At 49.1% G+C, this 15,049-nt stretch overlaps 2 protein-coding genes across 11 annotated transcripts; both read right to left on the bottom strand.

Moving 5' to 3' along the window:
- Positions 1–780: 780 nt before the first annotated feature.
- Positions 781–12,223, bottom strand: LOC115345093 (TLC domain-containing protein 5-like). 7 transcript variants are annotated; one of them, XR_003924716.2, is made up of 5 exons: positions 11,809–11,882; positions 7,927–10,253; positions 5,099–5,298; positions 3,932–4,677; positions 781–2,660 (listed from the first exon to the last, which is right to left on the bottom strand). XR_003924716.2 is itself a non-coding variant. In XM_030023345.2 (4 exons), exons 3-4 carry the CDS (start codon positions 5,295–5,297, stop codon positions 4,139–4,141), a joined length of 738 nt encoding a protein of 245 aa, XP_029879205.1. In that variant the 5' UTR covers position 5,298; positions 7,927–10,253; positions 11,809–11,882; the 3' UTR covers positions 781–4,138. The 7 variants fall into 7 exon arrangements, 6 of the variants coding, with proteins under 6 accessions (XP_029879205.1, XP_040981299.1, XP_029879207.1 ...); XM_030023345.2 differs by having other exon boundaries at positions 781–4,677; XM_041125365.1 differs by having other exon boundaries at positions 781–4,677; positions 10,075–10,253.
- LOC115345094 (TLC domain-containing protein 5-like) lies at positions 11,756–14,864 on the bottom strand. Of its 4 annotated transcripts, none has more exons than XM_041125366.1 (3): positions 14,607–14,864; positions 13,543–13,742; positions 11,756–12,915 (listed from the first exon to the last, which is right to left on the bottom strand). In XM_041125366.1, exons 2-3 carry the CDS (start codon positions 13,736–13,738, stop codon positions 12,377–12,379), a joined length of 735 nt encoding a protein of 244 aa, XP_040981300.1. In that variant the 5' UTR covers positions 13,739–13,742; positions 14,607–14,864; the 3' UTR covers positions 11,756–12,376. The 4 variants fall into 4 exon arrangements, with proteins under 4 accessions (XP_040981300.1, XP_040981301.1, XP_029879210.1 ...); XM_041125367.1 differs by having other exon boundaries at positions 13,543–13,739; positions 14,607–14,627; XM_030023350.2 differs by lacking the exon at positions 14,607–14,864 and adding an exon at positions 14,337–14,368.
- Between the last annotated feature and the right edge of the window lie 185 nt (positions 14,865–15,049).

Raw genomic sequence — 15,049 nt, 5'->3', positions numbered from 1 at the left:
TCTCCCACAGCAGATTATGTGGCACAGTCAGTCCTGCCCAGGGAGTTTTGGGGCGTGAACAGAACATGATATACACAGCTCCCAGCAGCTGCACAGCCCTGCAGTTTCTCTCTGGCTCTGAATGAAGACAGCTCCCGAGTACGTAAGCAATAACACCACAGCAGGCACGTGGAGAGACAGACTAGCACGACTCAGACCCCAGACTAAATCTGCACCTTTGCACAGTGCTGACTTTGGGTCATCTCTACAGCTGCAAAAAAACCCATGCAATATTAAATAATGCTAAAAAATACTCTCTTCCCATCAAATGTCCCAGTGAAGCAATTCCTAGGCAACAATGTTTAGTTTATGAATGAGAAGAGCTCATGGTTCATGGTGTGGAAACACAGGAAAACCTTCTCCTTTAGCATACAAGGCATGGAAAGCAAAGGAAACATTTTTGCTCTGTGAGTTGCCTAAGGATAAGCGCGTGGAAGGCCTGGGAACAAACGCTATGGAAGAAATGCACCCTGTTCAGCCAGTCAACAACCTGAAAGCACCTATTAGCAAACACCAAACTACCAAGTACTCCTCAGGACAACCTTGCAAAGAAGAGTGGTTTCTCTGCCTGTTAACATGTCTAAGAAGCAATAATGGTGAAAGCTAACAAGTTGTTGGCTCGGTCCCTAAAAAGCACCCACCGACCATCACTTTGTTCATTTACACTGGCAATGCCAACTCATCCAACAATACACAATACAACTTAAGAATTGCATCCAAAGAGAGAAAACAAATTCCTCATATAATTAAATAATCTTTATTTTATAAAACATAATACAAAGCATCTACACCATTCACTGGTGGAACATTAGTTGCTATTACACAGTAATTCAAACACAAGTTGTTATTTCACACTAGTTCTGCAGTTTCCTTTTACAACTTGCTCTAGCCATTATGGACTAGCCTGAGGACAGGTCCCACCATGTGCTCCATAGCTTGAAAGTTATACTTCTTCTGGGTCTGTGATTCTATGCTGGAGCCCACTAGACAGACTATGAGGCCTTGCTCGGAGACATCATTGCCAGCTCTACTTCATAAAGCCATTCCTAATTGCTCTTTTATTTTCTGGTGCCCTTGTTTAACTTCTAAAGCCTCAACATTGATCACAGTGCTCTACTTCCTCCAAGCAAGTTTCCCCCCAGTTCAAAGAAGGGGACCACTCAACCATTAAGTGCATTATCTTTCACAACATCGTCACACAAGGTGTTTCATAGATACCTGCAGTCACTAACTGACACCTTATTCACGTGGGCAGCACAGCCCCCACAGAAGGGCTGTAACCATGCATTAAGCTGCACACCAAACCTCAGCAGAGGTCAGAGTCCAAATCATCACGACTGCTCAGGAAACTCTTCTTGGTGGGCAAGTCAACAGCCGCACTGAGAAATGAACAGGCTGTTTTCACCTACATTTCTTCAGGACTTGGACTTGCTGCTGAAAGCCCTTATTCCCTGGTCAGGCTGGCTGCTGAAACTCTTTTAGCTCCAAATTTAGTGTAATCCTTACTAGAAAAAACCCACCAGACATCCTTTCTTCAACCTGGGAGTCCACCTGAACAAGCAGCAGCACGGCTGATTTTTACGCGTGTCTAGCTTACTCCTTTTGACTCCTACCCATAAGCACCACTGTAAAACACCTTGGACTCCTGCTTTTGTGAGGCAAGCCAGATGCTGCGAAGTGCCATGTTCAGGTAACAAAGTATTGATGACGGGTCATACTGAGAAGTGCTTCACTCAAAGCAACAGCATTTTGCCTTTATGCAGCACAGCTTGACACAGACCACCAAGTATTCGTCAAAGGTGGCTTACTGTTAACAAATTAAAACACCCCGCGAGGTAGCTAATACTGTACCCACTTAATAAAGTGGGTAAACTGAGGCAAAAAGGCTCCTTGACATGCCCAACAGCAGCAGCAGAGCTGGGAAAGAACCAGCAAGCCCCAACCAGCCCTTCTTGTCTCCCTTCAAGGTTCAATAGCCATATTACTGCGCTGTGCTAAATGAGTCAAGTTTCCTTTTCAGGAGCAGCTCGCCCACCAGTTGGCTCTGCTAATCTGAAGTGCTTTGGGCTCTTCAGGTCTTTGGCTGCAACAGGCAAGGCTCACAGCAGAACTGGCACCTGAGCTGCACTGGAGGCCTGGTGCTGAGGCTCAAAATAAATGATCATAATAATGACAGCAATAACAAAGGAAAAGCGCTTAAGAACATACAGTGAAATAAACACCAGAAGCTGCCAACTGGGGGATAGTTTTTCCCTGCAAATGGGACCACATAAGTAACACTTATTTTTTTCTCCCAGTGAGGTTCACTTTTTTGCTTAAAAAAGGCCAGATTCTGTGCCTCTCTCTCCTTTAATTACTAGGCTGCAAAATGCTCACTTTTATAAAGTGACCCAGATCCAACCAGGGAGACAGAAGTGAATTCAAAGCCCAGGGGTCAAGGCATCAATTCAGATGAGCCAAGGTTAAGTCTCTGGCTTGAACAGAGCAGAGGACAGACTTGAAGCTGGGTAGCTCTTCCACCTTAGCCACTGTGTTTTGAAGATGCATGTTGGCCACTCTTCAAACAGAAATCCCAATTTGGATCAGAGGAAACACTCTTGTCAAAACTGGTATCTATGGTCCTGGGGAAAAACATCAACGCTAGTTTCAAGTGTTTTTCAATCATTTTTCCATAGAGCTCCCAGACATTCACCTACAGTACCCCACTATCCCCAAGCACTGTGGCAGACTCTGGGTTCAGATATGCTGTCTGAATCCAGGGTGACACTTTCAAGGGCAAGAGAAATATACAGCCTTCACTACAAATCAGGTTCTGGACCCTGTTCCCTGTAGATTGCCCAAACCAGCAAGTACAGATTGTTTGCAGATTGCTGCAGTAGAACACCCTGCATTTACTGTTCTTATTTTTAAAAGTTACTTACAGCTTGGGGAAGGTATTTGCCTGACAATCTCAAGGCATGCCATTTGGTCTCAGGCTGGCTCCACACTATGCCTGCATTTGGGCCAATAAGCACAGCAGAGGGAATTTTGGCATTCTGCAGACAAATCAGGACTTGGTCCATCAGCTAGAAAACCACTTACTGGCAAGTCCTGGTGGGGCTTCTCATAACAGAGAGTGTTGGTCACTCAAGAGCTAAAAACAGTATTTGGAGGGTGTGGGTGGAGGTTTAACAGTCAGGGATGAAGAGGAGATAAAAAGTCAGAAAAGTGTTTCCTATCAGGGGCTGTGTCTTTGGGTGTAAATACAGAGCACCTAGTCCTGCAAGGCGCCAGTGCTAATTAGAGCTTCTGGACACTACTGAAAACCAAGTTATCAATATGTTATTAAATAAGTTATTAAAAGGAATTAGCAAGGACAGGAAACAATAACCTACCTAAAAAACCTGTTCTTTCTAGAGTCACACTCTAGCTCAACCACCAAAATCGTTTCTCCCAAAGGAAACACAGGGATAATGAACAAAGTGCAGATAACAACCACCATTTTGCATTTATATAGCACCTCTCAAGTAAAGATCTGAAAGTGCATAACACAGATGGATCAGCTCCATCACCCCCAATTCACAGATGGGGAAATTAGGCACAGAGTTAGAGTTACATGACTTGCCCAAGGTCACATAACGAGTTGGTGGAAGAGCCAGGAATCCCAATTCCAATGAAACACTAGAACATGCTTCTTCCTAGCAGTATGAAGAGTCACTCTAGCTGTCTAGACGGTACAGGACACTGAACATGAAGCTCTATTGTTATTTTCTCCTCTCTTCCAAGATTCTACCAGTGCTGAAGGAGTTAGCTACTAACATTGCTATTTACACCTGCACTGCTGGACGAGTTAAGTTTAGTCTGTAAAATTAGCCCTTCTTTCACTCATATCATTTAGCGTATGCTTACGTACACACTGAGCCAGCCTCTGCCAGGCCAAACACTGCAGGTCCAATGAATCCATGGCATAGCTCCATGGATTTCAGTGGAGTTATGCCAGGGATAAACCTGGCTCCAGAATTGCTAACGTGTGTTGGCTCCTCTCCCGACAGTGGCATTTCAGGCACGATCCCCTTCTTGCCAGATTGTGAACTCGAGGAAGTCTTTACTCAGCATCCAGTCAGTGGTTTCTCAGATGTCCATTAGTTTTCAAGTGTAACTCATCACTCCTCCGACTCCTCCAAGCACGGTACTTCTTCATGCTCTTCCTCCTAGCGAAGCGACAGATGCTGACCATGAAAACCCAGGAGACAGCATACATGATGACACCACCCAGCTTAATGTACCACCTGGGCTTGGGAGAAGCAAGCTCACAGTACATCAGCCAGGCCCCCACTCCAATCCGCACCCCAGTAAAGAGGACCACGAAGAAGAAATCCACCACATCGCCTGTGAAACTGTGGTAACATCCCATCTCCTTCAGGAACCAGCGGGCCTGCAGCAGCGGGTTAGTGATCTCACTACCAAAGATGACGGCATTGACCTCCGCAGCTGACTCCCCGAGTGCCAACGATGCTGTGATGCCCAAGATGCTCACCAGATGGTGGGCCAGCATCAGGGCACCCTCTGCCTGGAAGTACACACACCAGCAAAGGTCGAAGAGGAAGTAGCCCAAGCTAAGGCACAGCACATGTACCTGAAGAGTTGTGTTTGGTGATCCTGAAATATAAAGACACCAGACAGAGCTTTAAAGCATGGAGGCAACAAGCAGGCAGGATCTGAGACAAGGAATGGGTATTCACCTTCAGCACTGGCAGGCTGGTATTAGCTTGTACTGATCACAGCTCAGCTGGAGAAGTCAGACGAGTCACAATACTATAGTTGTTAGTCTAACAGCTGCATGCATGTAATGGCCACACAACGTGATCACACGCTCTGCCAGATTGCAGCTGGGGAGGGCCATTACACTAGCAAAATACAGTACCAGTCTCTCCATTTCTCTAGTACTTTCCATCACAAAGCAGCTCAGCTATCATTACAATCATCATTCCTCAAGTGGGCTGGATACTGAGGTGGTAGGAGACCCCACTTTGTGCCATCACCCATTGGGAGACTTGGGACCATGACTTCCATTACTTACCTGGGTGACTCAAAGGCCAGGGACCATCAATAAAGCCAATGTAAGCAGAGAGACAGGTAGCAAGGATGCCATGGGTCAGCGTGACCAGCCTGCAGCTCCATTCATAATTCCGGTGCTTGTAGCGATGGCAGAACCAAGCATAGAGAGAGAGCCAGGCAAGCAGACTGCAGGCTACCCGCAGAGGCAGAGCGAACAGCATCCTGTCACAGGAACAGAAAAACAAAATGCATCAGAAGCTCTAGCCTTCAGCAGTGTTAGCACAACCCAGTACAGCATTTCACCCATAACCATCCCAGCACTGAGCGTACAGTGCTGTTTCCTGATAGTGTTCCTTGCTCCTGACAAAGTTTTTCTCCAGAGGAACTGCAATTCCTCTGGGGAAAGGCCTACATCAAAGAAGCGTATCCTTGAGAATTAGGGCAGATTCACCATGTGGCCACCAGCACACAGACCCCCACCAGTGTCACCTCAGCTGTGGGAAGACGCACTGAAAGCAATGACCTTGTTAGCTAGTGAGTTCCTAGCCTGGTTGAACAGAAAACATACCACGACTTGGTAAAGCACCTCGGGGGACTTTCCCAACCAGTCTACGACGCAGGATCTGCTGGGATGTGTTAGTGCTCATCTGCTCTGCCTGAGGGACAGGCTGAGGAGCACCACATCCAGCAATAAGGCTTTGATCCAGAGCTACACCTGCCCCTTCATTTTAGTTCCCTGCCCATATATCTCCATTTGACTGGTCTGCTTGTGTTGCCCCACCTGACCTACTCACCCTGTCATGCTGTTTGCTAGCTTGGTTCCTCCTCTCCTGAAACAAAAAAACAAGAAAACCCAAAACACACAGTCTTTTGCTAGGTCCACTGCTATTCAATCTTCCCAGTGCAGTGACACCACTTGCAAATAAGTCAAAAGAAACACAAAGGCATTGCCATCTCCTCCTGCTACTGAATTTTAACCTTCTAGCATCAACACATTTCCAGGACAATTTGGGGAAAAAAAACCACTGTAAAATCCCCTTGTCCTCCCCAGGAAAACTTCCAGTGAAACAACATATAGTTCAGGCTTCTTCATGAGTGTGCGAGGACAAAGCTCAGATTAGAACAAAGCACCCCTCAGCAAACGGTGATCAGATGAAGCGGCCCACCACCTTTGGGAGCAGCCAAGCACTCATAGCCAGTCCCTTTTCTACCCCTGGCTGCAGTCCACGAGTGCCCCCCGCCCTGCCCTGCACCTCTCCTCGCCAAGGCACTGGATGCTCCCTCCTCTGCAGTTTGAGAGGAGCGAGACAAGGTGAAAACCACTTAACCCTCCTAACTGCAGACTTCATTCCATCTGTTCTGGCACCAAGACCTCCAAATCTTTTTGATACAAAAGGATTAGAAGCCATGCCCATCAAGATTTTTTCAGCAGTATTTCTTTTATACACCTTCCCTCACTCACTGTGCAATACAGAATCTCTCAAACAAGCAAAAGACATACTGCCAGAACAAAATTACAGGGCATAAACATCTGTGGAGGATATTGCTTTTGTTGCTAAAAGCGCCCCCAATACCCCAATATCTACATCTTGTTCCTATTTATAATACCTTTCCATGAAATATGTGTCTCATTACTTCTGAGCATTCAGGGAAGCGCATCAAAAGAAGTTGAGTCACGCTCTGGGATACGTGAGTTTCCAGTTGCGTAATAGCAAAAGCACCATTGGTCCTGCTGGTACCTTCTGACCAGCGTGCTGGATTCACTGCCAGGGCTGGGGAACACCAAAAGGACTACACGTGATGAGGAGTCAGATTTGCAATACCTAACCTTCCTGTTTGGCCTCTTGCAAGTATGACTAGGAATGACTTAGGAGGCTGGGTAAACAAAACCATTACAGTATAATGGGCCTCAGGAACACAGGGAAATGAAATAAGGATGTGATTAACTGCTCTGAGCAGGTGTTTCCATTAACATCCCTGGTACTTGAGGTCCGTAAGCATTTAGAGTCAGGGCAAATAGGGCAGGAAGAATTCTGATGTGACAAAAGGGATTGACCAGCTGAAGAAGGCTGGTAGAAGGAAGAGGAATGACCTTTTAAACATTTGGAGGCGTTTTCCACACCTACTCGTGAAGAAGATGTTTCTCCATTCCCTGGAAAGAAAGATGGGGGCTACCTTCCAATTGCACATCAGAGCTCAGTATCTGTCATGAGCACATACAACATATATTGCACCTGTGATTTACGCCTGCCCCCCCACACACTGGAAAGGGCAATATCCCTTAAAAACATCAGTAGTTATAATCATTTGTACCACCAGTAGCAATGGGGTCACGAATGAAAGCAGGCTCTACAATAATTACGTGAGCCTAAAAACCTAGTCCAGAACAGCCCTGCCCTCCCCAAAAGAGCTTAAAAACTAGATGGGCACCTCCAGCAAAGCACCGTTATCTCCTTTTTTTTTTTTTTTTTTTTTTCCCTGTACAAATGAGAAAATGGAGGAGCCCAGGGAGCCTAAACAACGCCCCCCAAACCACGGACACAGCCTGCCCAGCCGACCCGAGCCCTCCCGCAGCCAGCAGCCTCCCTCCCCGGGATGCAGCCGCCCGCCCTCCCTCCCTGCCGCCCCGCGGGCCTGGCGACGAACGAGCCCCGCTCCCTCCGCGCCCGCCGGCCCCGCTCTTCCCCAGCGGCTGCCGCAGCTTTGCGGGGACCGGCCGCACGGAGCCGCCGGGGCCAGGCCCGGGCCCCCCGCCGCCCTCGCCGCGGGGGAAGCTGCCCGCCCCGGGGAGCCGCCGGGGAAGACCGCGGGGCCGGGCCCTCCCCGCTCGGCCCGGCCCCGCGCACCCACCTGGAGGGACGCGGCTGCTGGGGCCGGCCCGGCCCGGCCTACCTCCGCCGCCCGGGAAGAGGAAGCGGCGGCGGCCGAGGGGCACCTGCTGGCGAGGAGGAGGGACGGCAAGGGCGGCGGGAAGGAGGGAGGGGGCCGCATGGCTCCTAAACCCAGCCGAGAGGCTGGCGGCCTCGGGGTCTGGCCCCCACCGCTCTAACCGGCGGGCCTCTGTCAGGCGGGGAGGACCTCGCTTCAGCGCCCGGGAGGCCGTCGCTCACCGAACGAGAGGCAGGTCAGGTTCTCACCCGGCACACGCACCCACGCGGAGCATCGTCGCTTTAGTCTGTGGGCACAGGAGATCAGTCCCACGCACCCGGGACCCGCTCCAGTCATCTCACGCGTCCCGAAGAGAACGGGCCGCAGGCAGACCTGGGCTCCGATCACACCCAGGCCGCGCCTGGCGCGAACCCGCCGTTCTGCAGAACTTGCAAAACCGTGCCAGGATAGCACCCACTTCAAGGTAGCGTACCCCACGGGCTTTAGCACCCGGGCACAGCACAGAGCTTGCAGCTTCAGCAGGCTGGGAAAGCACACAGCCCTGCCCTAAACGTACCCTCTCATCCAATGCTTATGCAGCAGTTACAAAGCCTAGCAATTTCTTCTCGCTACAAGCATTCAATGCTAAACCACATCTTTTCTCTCGCCCGCCTTCATCTGCATCCACAGAGCAGCAAAATACAGGGCTTACACGGGACACCTAAAGCAGCTTACACAAACGTTCCTCCAACCAACACACTCGCTCCTTTCGTAAGCTGCAATCAAAACAACCTCTCACACCCAGAAGTAGGGTTGTTTTTTTTCCTTCATCCTGTCAAGTTTTACCTTTTGAAATACAGATGGTGGGAGTTGCTTGTCCTGCCTCTTACAGCACTTGTAATAAGCCCGTTTTCAACTGGATCTCTATCTTACTTTTCCCTTTCAGGCCAGGCACAGGTTCCTATTGCTACAAGATGCTCATTCTTCAGCTGTTTCAGCACAACATCTTCACCAGCATTAATAGTGCATTTGCTTCTCTGACAAATCTTAGGTCTCATCTTGCTTTCCCGCACCTTTGCTAGACCAGGCACCGGCCCCCTCCAATAGCCTCAATAATAACTGAGATGGAGATGTTCTAGTATTAAGCTTCGGATAAAGTGTTGACAGACAGAAAGCTATAGGGCTAACATTGACTCATAGCACAGAAACTGAGCAGCCAGGAAGAATGACAGAGATGGTCATGGAAGAGCACTCTGAAAGTCCTAACAAGGCAAGGACCATTTAATGCCTGAGATAGAATATAGAGAAGGAGTTGTGGGTGGTTTTGTCCTAGATCATACAGTGTGCAAAATTTGCATCTAGCGAGATGCAAGGCGGCAAGTTAAATCATCTCCCAGTGGATTGTACCAGAAGTTAGGTGCAGCTTATACACTAATTTTCTTGTTTGCTTTGTGCAGAGTCAGCCATTTAAATAGGCAGGCTGAGTTGCACTGGCTCAGTTTGCCTGCAGATGAATACCATTCAGCAAAACAGCTCAGGACAGGAACCTCTGCTCACGCTGCTACCCATTTTAGTATAGCTACATCCTCCCTCAGCAGTACATTCTTTCTTCTTGTCTTCTTTCAGTACCTATTCTAACAAGAGCTTACAGTACTAATGGGTCACAGAAGGTATTAACTTACCAACACTGGGAAACTTCTTGTCCAAAAATAAACTGGAAATACACAAGAACTGGAAATACACGAGAGCACAATGGCCTTCCTCAGCGATAGGCCAAGACTGATGCTCACTTTTTGTGGCTGTAAAAGCCCTCAAGGATATTTGACAGATAAAAATCAGGCACCTGTATTAAAAATTACATTCTTTGAAATGTTAGCGAATAAGAAATCCAGCGGGATACTGAGGGTGAAGCCAGATGCTTTTCGAGCATCACATTAGAGAGTTTAAGGCTAAAACTATCCTTAGATGAGATGTTGTGCATGACCACCTGAGGGCACTTACTTTGCTTGAAATCTCACAGGATAACTACCATCAGTTCTGTTTTGTATGCAAGCAAGCTGGGTGCACTGGGTTATTGTCCCTTATCTGAAGGAAGAGAGTTTTCTTGTTGGAAGCCAAGCCCAGACCCACCTCCACTCCAGACAGCAGAGTCCTGGCCCAGCAGTGGCAGGTTCTCAGCTGGAAACAGCCACTCAGCAGTGGCTCAGGACATCCGATAACACCAGAGGTGTTTTCACGCTTTCAATTGCTTCTCCAAAGATAGTGTAGGCAAACCACCTTGCAACCCAAGCCTTCTGAATTTGTCATTCCTAGGATGAAACGCAGCAACAGAGAGGCATTGGTGCTGCAGAAAAAGAAAGGGAACCTGCGATGTGGGCCATGACTAGAATTTAACAGTTACCCTGTGACCTTGTGTCTATCAAGAGCAAACACCTCAGTTTAATGGCCCATTCTTAAGTTCCCTGCGATATTGACCATGATTCATTGGCAAGGCAGGTTATGGGTACATTAGTCACAAATCTGAGCTTCAGCTGACCCTCATCTATCCTTCACATCTCAAGCCTGAGCTCCACAGCACATGGCTCCATCTGTGCTTGTTTCCCCACCAGCTCACTCCTTCCTGAACTGCACGAAGGGCATGAGCCAGAGCTTTGTCAGTGACTACTAGCCTTAGCATGCTTAGGCTACCCTCAAGCCTGTTTTCCTCAGCATTAACTTCAGTTGCCTCCTTAAGACCTGGAACAAAAGAACATTACAGCAACCGTTTCTTTTTAAAAAGAGAACATAACTTTATTAGAAGTCTCATCACTCATTGGATTTTTCGGAAGAGCACAGTGACTCTGGCAAGACCATACCTCACGAGGCCAGCCCTCCACAGCCATGCTGGCAACCTATCAGGAGTGCAAGGCTCCTGTTTAGAAAAACATATTAGCCTGCTAACTTGCCTGGATTCACAGCTGCAATGCATTCAGAGGGCATGTCAAAAGTTATTTATTTCATGTCATTTTCTAATCTCTCCAGACACCTTATTCTAACCCTCAGCCAAGGCAGATATCTGCCCTGAACAGTGCCAGAGTTAGTGAGATAAGAGGCATGGAGGAACTAGTAAGGCTGCATCCCCACAGCAGCTGTATTCCCGCTGCTCCCCTCCTTCATCTCTGCAGCAGGGGTGACACCTCACTTGAGCAAGAGCCACACAGGCTGTTTCAGGGGCTCTTTAGCTCCATAAAGAAGCTCCTCTAAACAAGGTTTTTGAAAGCAGGAAGGAAAGGCAACCAGCCTTGCTAAGCCTGAGGGCAACACAAGCCCATTTGTTTCTCAGCTGTAAGTGAGGCTTTTATGGGAGAGTAAGTCTGAACTGCAACCTTAAATAGAGGGAAATTCACATTAAAACCCCAGGGGGAATGTCAGAACATAATTCTGAGAGGTAAAAAAACCAAGAGAACTGGTCCATACTCCGAGACCTGCTGGTATGGGAGCAGATGTTACACTGAGATCTGCCTGAACATTAGTCACCCCTGAAAATATAGTCACTTAGACTCGTTAGCCATGCATTCAGCTTAAGCAGCTTGTAAATGAGCCAACCCCAGAACAGAAAAAGCATCCAGAGAGGGCTCTTCTCTATCATCTCTCACCCACAAAGTGCCTGATTTTTTTTTTTTTTAAAGCAATCCAAGGCTAGGTGAACACCTGCTTATGGAGTTTATTGGCACAAGTCTAATTTTTGACTCTAGTTTGCAAGGGCCTGAGTCAATCCCAGTGAAGTCACGCTATTCTAAGATCAGTATCTGCTTGAATGCAAGTATTTAAAAAAAAAAAAAAGAAATGTATCATTACAAATAATGAGGTAAAACATTGTCTCACCTCAAGTACCATCACTTCACACACTCAAAGGACAACTCCACTATACCCCTGCAAGCACTTGAATCTTGTTCAGAGGCTTTCATCCAAGTACTTAGTCAAGCATGTTGTCCAACTCCAGGATTAAGGGAGAGTGAGGCTCAGTAAATTTTTGCTAGGTCACACCCCTACCTGGTCCCACTGGCAGGAAGACAGGATTTTTCAGATTTGATTTTCTGGCTCTACAGTATAAAATAATTCTACCTCCAAAATGAGTACAGAACATACAGATTGTGCAATTATTGGTTGTAGACTGAATAGGTCTGGCATTGCCACCCTCGCTGAGACTGTACCATTGGTGGAGAAGTCAGGGAATCAGAGTTCAGTAGACATGTCAGGTTCCTCAGATTTCCACTCAGACCCCTCTTCCTTCAGCTCTCACATGTTCCTAGCATTGATTCATCTCCGCCAGGGGTAGCAGACCACTGCCAGTGCCAGAAAGTCAATTCCACATCACTTTTAGGAGATCTTTTCACAGGAATAGTCTTCATTAGCCAGGACTCTAGCCCAAGGGATTGTCCTCCACAACCCATTAATGAGCTGTTAAGTGCCCGTTAGTTTTCACAGGTGCATTCTTACTCCTCAGGCTTGTCCAGGAATGATATTTTTTCATCATTTTCCTCCTGACAAAGCGGCATATTTCAACCATGAACCCCAAAGATACAATGTACATGGCCAGGCCTCCAGCCTTGAGGAGCCAGCTGGGATCAGGGGATGTCACCATCGCATACAGGATCAAAGCTCCTACCCCGATTCGCAGCACCAGGAAGAGGAACACAAAGAAGAAATCCACCACCTCTCCCAGGAAAGTGTGGTAACACCCCATTTCGCGCAGAAACCAACGGGTCTGGAGCAGTGGGTTGGTGATCTCGCTCACAAATACAACAGCATTGACTTCTGTAGCAGACTTCCCGAGCCCCAGCACCATGATCATGCCGCAGATGCTCAGCGTGTGGTGGAACAGCATTAGGACCCCCTCTGTCTGGAAATATAGGCACCAGCCCAGGTCAAAGATAAAGTAACCCAAGGTCAGGGACAGCACATGGATCTGAAGAGATGTGTTTGGTGAACCTGAAATGAAAGATGTACATAAGCCTGGGGTCTTATTTAAGACATTCTTTTACAATATGCAGCAATAAAGGTTGTGAGTATGCCTCTCTCCTCCTTAGTTTCCAGCCTGATCCTATGGGCTAAAACTTCAGCCTGCCCAGCATACCCAGGCAGGCCATCCCATCCTGCTACACTTCTGTTTCTCTTTCTCTCTCCGGCCTTTTAGAAAGCAGGGATGGAAAGCCTGACCCCCATCAGCAGAACTATTTGAGATTTATTTAATGACAGAAAACAGCAAACAAAACCCCACAGCCAAATGCCAAGAGTTATTACACCCTGAAAGATGTGAACAGCACTTGGTCTATTCTCAACACATTGCTACAGCTAATGCTGCAATAAACTCAAGCTGCCAACCTGAAAACTTTCAATATGTACATGGATAAAACAAACAAACAAGAATAAAAAGATTAACAGTAAGAAGTGGTAAGGGCTGGAGAAGAAGTAAGAGAGTTAAAATCCTGCCCCAAAAACATACACATAAGAGAACAGACAACAAAAGCAATCAGCCCCCCGCTCCACCTGTAACAGAAGCAGAGGTGTCCACACTGCACGACAAGGACATGTGTCAGGGTAAGACTCCAAACATACCTGCATGGCTCAGAGGCCAGGGGCCATCCAAGAGAGCAACGTAACCAGAGAGGCAGGTGACAATCACCCCGTGCAGCAGGGTGACCAAGCGACAGCTCCACTCGTAGGAACGGTGCTTGTTCCAGTAGCAGAAGCAGGTGTACAGAAACAGCCAGGCAACAAGGCTGCAGGTCACCTCGAGAACAATGGAAACCATCCTGCTGAACACAGAGTGAAGGCGTCATGAGCGCAGCAGCCCTCTTGGCAAGGGGTGTTCATGCAGATCATCTGCCTCAGTATCCACCCCAGCCCACTCACGGAAACCCCAGGGGAAAAAAAAAACCAAAAAAAAAACCCAAAAAACCCAAACCCACCAAAACCCAAACAACCAAAAAAACCAAACACCAAAACAACCAACCAAACCCAAAACACCAAACCACACATGAGCAAAACAAACCAAACAGCACCAAAAGATGCCTTGTACCCTTCCTGTGAGCATGTGCTCTCCTGAGCCCTCTTCAGCACCATTCCCCTGCAAGCCCCTCCTCATTACCCAGACCCTAACGCGTCTGGGGAAAAAGAAAATCCCAGCACAAACACACACCCCCGAGCCAAAGCGTCTCGGCTCGCCCTCGGGGGCCGGCAGACGGAGCGGCGGGGGCCCGGGACAGCCCGGGGGGAGCCCGGCATACCTGGGGGACCAGACCCCCTTCCCCCGCAGGGCATGGGGCAGAACAGGCACCCCCGGCGCGGCCCAGGCCGGCGCTTGCCCCGGGGTCACCCAGCAGCCCGGCGCCCTCCTGCCCGCTCCTTACCCCGGGCTCGCTGCTGCTGCTGCTGCTGCTGCTGCTGCTGCTGCTGCTGCTGCTGCTGCTGCCGCCGCCGCCGCCGGACCGGGACCTGCCGCCCGGCTGCGGGCTCCGGGACTCCCCGGGAAGGGAGGCGGTGCCGGCGCACCCCGAGAGGCTTTTATCTTCCTTCCCCTTCCCTCCCCTCCCCGCCCCCGGCCGGGGCAGCTCCCCGGAGGCTGCTCCCCTTGCCCCCAGCCGCTCCCCATGCCCGTTTGCTCTGCCCCGCTTACCTACCCCGGAGGCGAAAAAAGGATCCGAGCGGCGCGGCTGCGTGCCCCGGGGCAGGGAGAGGGGCCGTGCTGCCGGGGGACGGGGCAGGGAAGGGGAAACTGGGTAGGCGAAATGAGGACAGGCGTTTGGAGTGTGTCAGCCGGGCTGGTACCTCCGTCCAGCCTCAGCCTTCCCGCTGTAAGAGTCCCAGAGGGTCCCCGGGCTTTAATGTGGCTGAATGGTCTCTCTGATGAAGGAGACTAAAGTGGAGAATAAAGCTGGATCAGGCAAGAGGGGAGGTGCTTTTGTCCTGCTGGTGTTGTGTTTTTTTTTTTTAAAAAAAAGCGTCCTGGAGTTCTCTTTCAAGTTTTGCACCGGTTTTGAAAACAGCAGCCGAGCGGGTGGGCTTCTGGTGCCCACCTTTGTGTTGTCGTGTGCTGACTACAAGCAGGGGAGGCTGAGAGAGC

Source organism: Aquila chrysaetos, chromosome 8 (assembly GCF_900496995.4).
Source record: "Aquila chrysaetos chrysaetos chromosome 8, bAquChr1.4, whole genome shotgun sequence".
NCBI classification, from domain to species: Eukaryota; Metazoa; Chordata; class Aves; order Accipitriformes; family Accipitridae; genus Aquila; species Aquila chrysaetos.
Note: the sequence above shows the minus strand (reverse complement) of the source record. Positions and strands in the feature narration are given on the sequence as shown.

Coding starts and splice junctions, on each gene's coding strand:
- LOC115345093 (XM_030023347.2), bottom strand. CDS start 5,297: ATGCTGTTCGCTCTGCCTCTGCGGGTAGCCTGCAGTCTGCTTGCCTGG. Junction 4,678..5,098: donor CTGGCCTTTGAGTCACCCAG/GTAAGTAATGGA, acceptor TTTATATTTCAG/GATCACCAAACACAACTCTT.
- LOC115345094 (XM_041125366.1), bottom strand. CDS start 13,738: ATGGTTTCCATTGTTCTCGAGGTGACCTGCAGCCTTGTTGCCTGGCTG. Junction 12,916..13,542: donor CTGGCCTCTGAGCCATGCAG/GTATGTTTGGAG, acceptor CTTTCATTTCAG/GTTCACCAAACACATCTCTT.